This window comes from Chelon labrosus (assembly GCF_963514085.1).
Source record: "Chelon labrosus genome assembly, chromosome: 7".
NCBI lineage: Eukaryota > Metazoa > Chordata > Actinopteri > Mugiliformes > Mugilidae > Chelon > Chelon labrosus.
The window spans coordinates 21658585-21669792 of NC_140343.1; the positions used below are offsets into that span (position 1 = coordinate 21658585).

General features: G+C 43.3%; 1 protein-coding gene across 1 annotated transcript; it reads right to left on the reverse strand.

The window, feature by feature from the left end:
- Window positions 1-861: 861 nt before the first annotated feature.
- amotl2a (angiomotin like 2a) lies at window positions 862-8504 on the reverse strand. The gene is made up of 11 exons (XM_084548291.1): window positions 8368-8504; window positions 6892-7678; window positions 6588-6738; window positions 5981-6125; window positions 5793-5885; window positions 4249-4544; window positions 3818-4014; window positions 3619-3720; window positions 3352-3512; window positions 2877-3050; window positions 862-2615 (listed from the first exon to the last, which is right to left on the reverse strand). Exons 2-11 carry the CDS (start codon window positions 7614-7616, stop codon window positions 2539-2541), a joined length of 2121 nt encoding a protein of 706 aa, XP_084404417.1. The 5' UTR covers window positions 7617-7678; window positions 8368-8504; the 3' UTR covers window positions 862-2538.
- Window positions 8505-11208: the final 2704 nt, after the last annotated feature.

An 11208-nucleotide genomic window follows, 5' to 3' on the forward strand; every position in this document is an offset into this window, starting at 1 on the left:
ATTACCAGAGATTATTCTTTCACTGCTGCAAATAGCACAGCAGTGAGACGACTCTCTGTACAGACGATTCTGGGATTAAAGTTGTAATTTGAATTTTGTGTGGAATAAATCAGTAGCCTAGATAATAACTTAACATGTGCTCTTAACTGTTCACTATGTTCCACTATTTGTATGATGTCAGGATGCACACACATCAAATGGCGCAATTTGTGGTTCTGTTATAACAGCTTCTGTCCCATTAGAGACGGAGCCTGTTATAACGTTCAGCTGCTGGCCCTGGATGCATTTGGAAACATGTTTTAGTGCTTGTCAACTTAAAGCTAGATCTCATCACTCAGGAAGCATGTTAATATCTGGTCTGAACAGGGTCAGAGGTTAGAACAAGGTCATATCTATAGGACAGCATAGGCCACTTGGTCTTCTTATTGTCAAACCATCTATTTTACCCACATGGATTAAGAGAAGGTGAAATGTGCCCGGTAACATTTATGTAGATGGACCACTACACATTTTATTTTATATATTTCATACACATATCTTCTATTTTTTCTTTCTGAACGATGAATGCAGCCTAGAGCCATGTGCTGATATGGAAAGTTATTCCCTCTCACATGGGCAAAGAAAACATGTGCAAGTTGGCAGGGATAGGTGGCACCATAGCTGACCATTGTCGCCACTAGATTATTGATGATGATGACATTACATTATGTCTCTTCTCAGATTAATCGGACCATAGCTTAGCAGAGGTATTAAATAAATGAAAAGTGAATGTTTGGTGTATAGCTTTCATTTGACAAGCTGCACTGACTCGCAGTTTTGCTCTAAAATAGAAGTATTGAAAAAACAGAAGTCATTTTATCATATATATTAAGAATTTTAATCTATTACGTGAAATGTTAAGGCATACATACAAATGTTTCCTTTACAAAAGTTCACAGCAACATCAAATTGGGTCAACCAGCTCAAGCAAGGAACCATAACAGAACCTTTTGTATTTGTCATCACTTATAACTTAGAGTACATCTTTGGCATCAGGAAACAAAACAATTACATATACAGAAATGAAATACATATATATATTTATAGTATATATATATTAACTTCTCTCACTTCAAATAGCCATCCATGTAAACACATTCCAAAATAAGCAACTCAAACTAACACACTGCACTGACCAGCAAATGCACTGTGATGATACATTTGATGAACAAGCATGAGGGGTAATATCACTTAAATGTAAGGTGTCACACGCCATTTCTAAAGAATACTACCGTTGATAGTGTTGTCAACAACAGTGCTAATATTTCGAAACTGGAGGATAGCATGTTAGCTTTGTCAGAAATACACCGATTTTCTGCCTAAAAAGCAGAACAAATCAGAATTGTTGGACATTCCAGTTAAATACAAAACACATTCCATGAAAACGGGAGTCTACATTCAGCGGTGTTCAGTGATCCTACATTGTGCAGGGAGTAATGAACAGAAAATTCTATGTTAAGCATGTAGTCAGCTCAGAAACGTGAGATACTTGAGCAATGGAGAGAACGGCCGAATATAACACAGTGATGGGGACCAAAGCTGGCCAATAATAGTTGACCATTTCCATGCTCATGGCGGAACCAGCCGCCACTGCTCGGAAGAAATAACCAGCCCCAGAAAGGAATCATGTGGAGAATGCACGCCATTTTAACAAGGGCGAGGGGTCAGACTTTAGATAGCCTTTTTCTTTAACGGGAGCATTCCCCCAGTGAGGAATGTGAGAAGATTAGCTCCAGCGTGTCATCGGAGCGGAGCGAAATATTGGGCGGCCGCCATATGAGGCCCCAAACATTAACCTGGGATCTGGAAAATTAGACCCCAGTGAAACGCTGTCAATCCTCGCAAGCTTTTTTTAAAGAGAGAAATGAGCAGGCATTCTGTAGCCTCTGCATTCAAGGGAAGTTTCCAAATCCTCTGCTGAGCTGTGAGCACAGCCCCCGAATGTAAAGAGAGGAGCAACTGTTGACTTAGGTGGGAGCAATCATGTTTAACAGAATAATCTTCAAACATGGCACATGAAAACTGTAAATTTATAAACATTCTCACTACTTTTAGAGGGTGCGGAAATGGGGATGCTACTGGAAATTCACGATACACAAAGACTAGTCGCATAGATAATGCAGGAAAGTGAGTGACTCGTATATAACTTAAAAAGTGGAACACGCCAAGATGAATGTTCTTCACCACTCAAACAGAAAAATCACATCACAATATGAGCAGCACTTACAAATATAAATACAATACATAACTAAAAAATAAGATTTATATGCACAGTCAGCAGCCCAGTTCACATCATGATGCAGAATACTGTCCAGGTACCACGAAGAACTCCCACTGTCCATCTGTGAATTGTGCAGAAATAGTAGAAGGAAAGCTCAGCTCTCCTCAACAAACTGTGCCACACTCTGGAGTCTGCACGTCGAAGGAAGGCCTTTAACACCTCAGCTACAAGTTTATGTCATCGCTGGCCGTTGCCATTATACGAGCTGAACAGAGAGCTCAGATGAGGATTTCAACCGCCTCTGCATCAGAGCTGTTGATGCTCTTGAGCAGTGCCTTTTGCTCCTCAGGGACGTCTGCGGTCAAGATAAAATGAGTAGATTAGAAAAATCATGTTGGTATGCCAAAGCAAACACAACTGTAATGATGCCTATTAGCAAAGCTGCACACAACCATGTTTAATTTTAAGAACAAACTTTTGACTCTTAACTTAGTATAACAGAACATTTTTATGTGATCCTCAGGCTAGTCTTTAAATATTGACCCAAAGACTCAGTCTTTGTACAGCAACAGTAGGTTGTGTGGGTATCCAATACTTCACAAAACAATAAACCCACCAGCAATAGCAGCTGAGATGACCTCAGGCGTCTTTAGCTTGCCAGGCTCTGCTGTGACCTCAGACTGCTGCGAGGCCTCATGACTTCGGGAGTCTCGGCTCGGGGCCTTGGCCACAATGAAGACCTGGGGCTGCAGAACAGCAGCAGCTGTCTGGTCATCGGAGAGGCTCTTTGCTACAAATGCAGACAAAGAGAGGACACTGTTTAATTATCCACTTACACTCATGAACATCTGCCCTGCTGAATTTTTCCCATGACTATTCTGGATCGGGCTATTCTTGAGTGAGAGATGATATGCATTCCAGTTTAAAAACATGATGTCTATTTGAGTAACACCAAAGGGCTGTCTTCTACCCCCTGCGTTTTTTTAGGATGTGTACATTCTGCCTGGCGTCACTGAACAGTCTGGCAGTTGTGATAACATGTGACATTAAGGATTCAAGATTCCTCTGTGTGCCAGGGGGCAAAAACTCACCTTTACTCTCCGTGCTGGTGGTCACTGTGTTGATGGACGGGACGGATCTGGCCGGACGAAGCCCCTGTTTCTCCAACTTGCCCTGCTCCCATCTGGAGCGCTGCTGGAGTACTTTAATCACAGCATCCTTCTCCAGGAGCTGAGCATGAAGGGCTCGGATCCTAAACACAAGAAATATAAATATAAATCATGAATCAGAATCCCCTGAAACAATATGAATAGACACTGAAGAAGAGAGACAGAACAAAGACACAGAAAGATCAGTACCTGTTCTCCATCTCCTGATGTCTTTGATTCGACAAAGGCAGGTCCTCATTAAAACTGTTGTTGGGTGAATGGTGGGGTGAATGATTGATGATGGTTGTATCTCTGAAAATAAATCACAGAGCTATTAACATACTTGATCCTTTTACTTCACTTCATTTATTGTAAACCCTTTGCAATATTGGTACATGTTTCATCATACCTCTGTGCTGCAGCAGTGGCAGCTGCATCCATTGCAAACTGCCTCATGGTGCTCTCCTCCAGGTACTTTTGCTCCCACTTAGTGATGTCTGCCTCCAGGGCCAGAATACGCTCCTCTTTCTCCCTCAGCTGCTGCTGCTGCAGCAACACAGACGAGCTCAGTTCTGAAGCCGTGGGGTCAGCTGTCTGGTTCTGGGTCTGAGATAAGAGAAGAGTGGTTAACTATCTGCGAGATACACTAGATATGTCAAGTTGCCTTTTGTTACACTTTGTTTTTTGAGCTGGATGACTGAGAACCCTCACAGACATACACTAGATCTGCACCACATGCACTTCTGCAGACATCATACAGGTATGATGATCATATTGAACCTCTCATTTAACTCAGCAAAAATGCAACAAAAACACAAATCTACATAATGACCTCCTCACCTGTTGCGCCCTGAGGCTTTTTAGTTCCTGCTCCAGTCGAATGCGCAGCCGCAGCTCCAGCGTTTCCCTCTTCTCGCAGGCCGCCTGTAGCTGAGCCAATGCACTCTGCAGCCTCTCCACTTTCTTCACGTAGGCCCTCTTCCTCTGCAGTTCTTCTTCCAGCTGCCGGTTGCGGGTTTGAGCCGAGCCTAGAGCCTGCTCCAGCAACTCCCTTCTGCGCTGGCATTCCTCCCCAGACGCTTGCAGATGTTGAATCTGCCTCTCAAGACATTCCCGCTCCCGCTGCTGCTCTTCATCTGAGAAACAGAACGGACAAAGGCAACAGGTTAATGAAAGCAAGAGTGAGTCACATGTTTTTGCAAGTTAGCATCCACTTAGAATAACAGCCTTCTTCTAAGAGGTCAAAGGAAGGCTACAAAAACTCTGCAGTGGCCGTTCCTTGAGTCAGTCAAGTGACTTCACAAGCAACTAGTCAAGGAGTTGCATTTTAAATGGAATGTGACCCAACAAGAGAGGTTCATTCGTGCAACTAGCAAGGCATGTGGTCCAACAGCAAAGCATCTGAGGATCTTGTAAACTCCCAATCGATATTAAAATAACATGAAATATTTCTCATTCACTAATTAAAAACTTGCCCTTGTTTTAATGAGCCCTTCTAGAAAGGAGAGCCAGTCTATCTGGTGTGCCACTTTAAAAAGGGGGCTGATTACACAACATGAGTGCATGCCTGCGGAGGGAATGCAGACTTCCTCTTATCCACTTACGCACACAGGCATAGCTTTGTACTGGCAAAAGCTCTGGAATGCTTCTAAGGACGTGAAGTAAACAAGCAGCTCAAAATATATCTCAAGAGGTTCTTGTAGCGAAAAATATATAAACTACAGTCCACATCCCACTATTGATTTTTCACTTGTGGTTTTTCTTCTGCCGTGCTAAGATAACATTTCAATCACATGCCTATGCTAATTATGCAAATACGATCACTGGCATTCCAGCTAGTCCTTACTGTTGAATTAAAGGGAAACTGAAAAATGGATTCATTAATTTCTGTATAGAACTAAAAAGGACAAAAGAAATATTCACAACTGAGCGATCACCGTTAAGCCTCTGAGTAAAAAAAAAATGCCCAAACAAGGAGAGGGAGCTAGCCAGGGGTCATTCTGAGTTGGGTCAGGACGGCCAGTAGCCCCAGACTTATTAGTTCCCCTTGAGGAGGGAAGTCCGCAGTGATGCAAAACTTAGCAGAAGATTTGGAGGGGTAGCATTCCTAATAGCGGAACAGCCTGAAACACCAAAAAGATATTCAAGGAATCCAGGCCACATTTAGTGCAGCTATGAAAAAATGGCTGCCGTCTAAGGGCCAAGCGCAACTCTTAACATTGTGTCCTGAGATGTAGCCCAACATCACGAAAGGAGGAAACCGATCCCTGCTCAGCTATGTTCCTGCTATTGTTAAGTGCTTCACAAAGAAGCAGATCATCTTAAATCTGTCATGAACCGTGGTGTGAGAGTGTATAGGAAGATGGATGCAGAGATTTACTCACTTTGCTCCAGGAGCTTCAGAAAGACACGCTGCTTCTGGTCTGTAGACTCAGCTTCCTTGGCTGCTCTGTGTTTGGTGGCTGTGTCGAGTTGTTCTGGACAGAGGATAACAGGCATAACATTACGGTTACACACAGTAATAATTAAAAGGAGACAGTTTTGCTTTTTAGACAGATCAGTGGATACATACCTCTCAGGTCTCTGTTAAAGTCGTGCAGCCTCTTAATCTCTGCCTCTAGCTTGTTCCTCATGGTTTTCTCCAGGGTTTCCCGTTTGGCAGAACCTTTCATCAGGGTCTCGTAAGCCTCAGATATCCTTTGAATCTCAATCTCCAACTGGGAGGAAAATGTGAGAAGAAGATCAATCTCAGGGAGATGCGTGCACATTCATTGTCTTGACTGTGGTTTATGTTGCAAATGTTAATATTAGTGACGCTAACTAGTCTTTTTTGCAACCGTCACCTACAGGCAAATGGTTTTTTAACACTATTCATTGCATAAGGGAATGAACATTCTTTAGCGAATCCTTGTGGGTCCCAGGTGTCAAAACATTTATGTCTTAACATGGCAATATGCCAAGATGTTTGGAAAGACAAAGGGGATGGGAAGCACCATTGGCATTCCAGAAATAGTTAGAAACACTCAAATGAACCAACCACATGGATCTCTCCACAGTGTATACAAGTTATTAGCAACCAGACAGCTTATCACCCTGACATGTGCAAGCAAGAAATTATTGTTTTCCGCACCCTCTATGAGCCAACTGCTCCATTTATTGGAACCACCTCCCTCTCTCACCTTCTGCAGCCTGGCGGCCTTCTCTGTGTACACCTCCAGCTCCTTCCTCAGTCGCTCGTTCTCCCGAATCAACACGTTACTCTGTGCTGAGTTATTGCCAGAGGCTGCGGCGATGGTGTCGTGAGCCACCTGGGACTGAGCAGATACATACCTGTTGAGGGGAGATATGAGTAATTCATTACAACACTGCTGAAAACCACAAGAAGTGCCGAAAGCAAGCACTTCCTGGAGCTGTTATTTTTGGAAATATTTCATGCTCAAAATAAATCCTAAATGCACAATAGCTTTTGAGTGCAAGGTTTACCTATGATTCTGTGAGAAGAAGGGGGGAGGAGGCTCTCTGTGGTACTGCACATGCTCCTGCGAGTGGCTGAGCATGTATTCAGGAAGTCTGGCACAGAAAGGGTAGTCTGGAGGTGGTCCGCGCTGGTCTACACACCTTTGGGCCCCATGTCCTTCAAATGCCACTGCACTTGTGACATAATTATTATTATACAGCTGTGGATAGCTGTATGAAGAGCTCATAGCTAGAGTGTCTCTGTGTCCGTTTCTCTCTAGAGAAAGCTGCATGAGCCTCTCACTCAGAGAGCGAGCATGCTCTCTCTTCAGATCCCACTGTCCCTCATTTTGACTTCCCATTATGTCCATGCTGGGGGCGTCCTGTCCTGCCTGACCCTTCTGAGAGATCAGGTACTGGGAGTGGGCTTTGGCCTCCTCATAGGTTGGCAGCTCCTCTCCGTGGAGCTGGTACAGATGGCACGCGGGACTCTCAGAGTGCAGGCACTCTCCCTGGTGCTCCTGGCCTTGAGGCTCCTGCCGCGCTGACATCTGGATGTAGTGGGTTTCCTCCTGAGTCAGGCTCTCCAGTGAGGAGCGGGGACTGCCTGTGCCCCCACCGCTGCTGCCTCCACGCAGGGCCTGCTGCTGGATTGCCAGAAGTGTGCGAGTGTCCGTCAGGTTTCCGTAGCGCAACTGCTCTTGAATGAGACGGTGCAGCACCGTTCCAGAGGAGCCCTCAGCAGTTCTCATTTCAGTCAGTGGGAAATAACAAACCTCGATGTGGCAGCGTGTAGACTTTACAACTCCGAGATCTGAAGGAAGAACAATAATCAAGGTCAGACTCAGGATGGCACAACATCTGTTGGGTTGTATTTCAAGTGTATGCACTGACATTCTTATCTACCAGGATTAGCACCTCTTCTATTGCACAATGTCCTTTGCTGTAAGTGCATGAGCCGTTACTGGAAATACCCATAACAGTGATGTCACAACAGATCCAGTTTTAATGCCCACACATTGTTTGTGAAAGTGTAACTTTCTCCATTCAAGCAGAAAATAGGCAGTTGCATAGAATAACACAACAACGAGACTCATTCCTCATATTTGACATGAACCACAGAGACTTTACCCCACATATGCTGGAAGAATACTAAAATCCTTATGTTTAAATTCCCTACATAGGTTGTTAACGTATTAATCTAATGTAACACCTATGAGTGGTGCTTTAAAATCTGATTTAAATGTATTTATCTGCGCAATCATGATCCAGTTCAGTAAATCGAATCCCAACAAAAATAAATATGTGATCCACCGGAGGCGCGATTTAAACAAACTCGGGAAACTAAAATATAATCCAGCAGTAAATACTGCGCCATCCCGAGAGCCAACGGGGCTTCACCAGCCATCCGACATCCACGCATAACCCGGCCCACAGCGGCTCAAAATAACTTGTTAAATAAAATGTAAAAAAAAAAAAAACAAACAAAAAAAAAAAACTTACCAAAATTATAGTTTCGTCACACGGAAAACGGACGTGTAGTATCTCAGTCCAATACTCTGCGCTTGTTTTAAAAATGTCCACAAGTTTCCAGAGCTGGTTTCCTCCATGTACGTGTGTGCGTGCGTTCGCGCCGACGGGCAGCAGCAGACTGAGCGCACTGGAGCTGCGAGGCGCACTAATAAATAACTGAGAGCCGATTGTTCGCTGCGGCTGGAATGACTGGAATGTAAAGGCTCCGAGTCCCTGTGGGATCAAAAGCAGAGCACAGGGGAGGGGTGGAGGAGGAGCCGAGAGGAAAAGGAGGAGGAGGGTGGTGGTAGGTAGAAGAGGGAGAGGGGGGGCAAAATTTGGATTCAGAGCAGCAGCGCAACCTCAGCTGGCTTCTTGTGTCATGTAAAAGAGTCCGTTGTTGTTTTTGTTTTTGTGCGGTTTTAGGAATTTTAAGTCCCTTCAGCTCCTATAGTTAAAGAAGATTTAAGTCCTTCAAGTTGTGTATAGGAGCAACGCAGGGATGTTATTGTGAGACTGCAGGAGATAACATATGACATCACTGCCATATAGTCTTAAAAGAATATTAGGAAATTGTTATGTGTTGAAAAAAAAAAGAAAAAAGAAAAAAGGAAATGTGGCACAAAAATATTGAAAGTTGATGAAAGTCAAGAGTTAGGACTGTACAACTGATAAACTCTCCAAAAAAAAGAAAGATACTGTTTTTTTTTCACAAGATCCACATACCCAATCTTAATTTCTCACCACAGCTTGTGGTAAATACCATTTTTCTTTTAATTCTTTGGCTTTGGTGTTCATTAAATGTCAGGAAACTGAGAAAAGGCACAGTTTTACAGGTGATGTATTGAAATACTTTTCACCCAAAATAAATGAGAAAACATTCTGAACATGCTTTAAAACAGAGAACCGCATCAAATCTTTACATTTCACAAGCTTTACATTTTGAGTTTTTTTTTTTTTTTTTTGCTTGACAGATGCCTTACATGGTTAACTGTTGTGTGTCTTGTTGATCTTTGAAATACAATCACCCATCATAGTCAACGTAAATCTCATTTTGATTTGTGGTAAATCATTCTGGATAGTATTCCAAGGTGGTGGGTTTTAAATGTTTCATAATAAAAGCTATAAACAAACTTGATATCATTGTCACCATTGTCACCACCGCACTGAGGCTGTGATGCAAGGTGCTGTCATATAACCGAGACGTGGATTAATCATTATTTCTTGAGCAACCTTTTGTTTGCATGTGCCTGGTAAATATTTAAGCCGCGGCCCGTGCCGCTTAATTGCAGAGTGTGTGTCTGTGTGTGTGGACACGTAGGGAGAGGGGTGGGTGCGAGGCATGCTGCCTGCCAGCTGTCCGTGGACCGAAATCCCCTTCCCCTCCTTTAATAAGAGCTCTGAGGGATGCATTGTTCTTCCCAAAAAAAGCAGACATGAAGGGGGCAGCCGTGCCATCTGCCGTTCTCCCCTACACCACTAGCACCAGCTATATGCTTCATTCACACTTGCATGCATGTGGATGCAGACACAGGGATCAGCTGGCAGTGGGGGTTGGGTCACGGTAATGTTATTGAGTGCAGCCTTTTTTGCATGAAAAGCATCATCCTAATGTGTTGGTTTGAGATGGTTGGGGGAGAACAAGTCCCCTCCTGTTAACATGGCGGAGTCAGTAGACAAAGCTGCAGGTTAGTTCACCTCAGACGCTCAGAGGCAAACGTGCCGATTTGCATGGCAGTTAAAGTCCAACAGTTGCTAAAGAATGCTGCGCAACTGATAACAATCAGCAGTTTTACCATTTCATGATTCATCTGGGTCATATAGATAAGCCTGGCTTTACACCTCATTGTGTTGCTCTATGTAGAATTGATATTTTATGAGAATGACTGATACCTGTGTGAGTCTCATATCTGGGCATTCAAAATTTAGTTATAGTTGGGATATGGTCACCTGGATTAGCACAAAGACTGGAAATAGGAGGAACCAGATATTTCCTAGCTCTGTACAAAGGTAGAAAATTAAATTAAAATAAAGATAGACCTACCAGCACCTCTAATGTGAACTAATTTTACTTTTATGAATCTGTGCATCATATACAGTTACGGTATTTCTTAGCAGTTTGTGTCCAGGTGTCTCCCTACCATCATAAGTCACGGCTGTTGTTTTAACCATTTTGTACAAATTAAAGTAGATGAATGTTGTGGTATATCCTTGGGCCGTGACACACCAAGTCAACAGTCAGCTGTTGGCCAGTTTCAGGATGAAGGTGAGCATCTGTGACCCTAGTTTGGGCGATTTTTTATTTTTTTTGGCACTAATCAGCCCCCATTTCTGACAATTCTGCATGTTGAATTGGTGGCAAAACTTTTGTCAAAAGTACAAAAAGTAGGCATACGATGAAGTCAAGATGGCACACACACTTCTCATTTTCGTTTTCATCTCATCTGAATGTTCCATTGTAAAAATATTATCACAGTGACATGACAGTGAATACAATGTAGACCAACTGATCATGATTCAGGAGAGGCCCGCTATGTTCATCAGCTCGCCAGCTAATCCTGGCTCTTCATGCTTGCATATTTTGAATGACAAATACAGGCTACTGCCACCTGCTGGCATGGTGAGTTATTTCCCATCATAGGGGTGTAGATCGAATTTGCTAGTTGGCCTTGAGCCGTAGCCTTTGTGATGTTCTCAAATGCGATTTCTAGGCCTAGACACAGGTGACATAAAGCAACGCCACAGTCCATATTTATTCCGTCTGTGAATATTGATTTCAGCTTGGTGGTTTCATGCTAGGCTAAATTAATCCTAATTAGCATAGGCCAACAG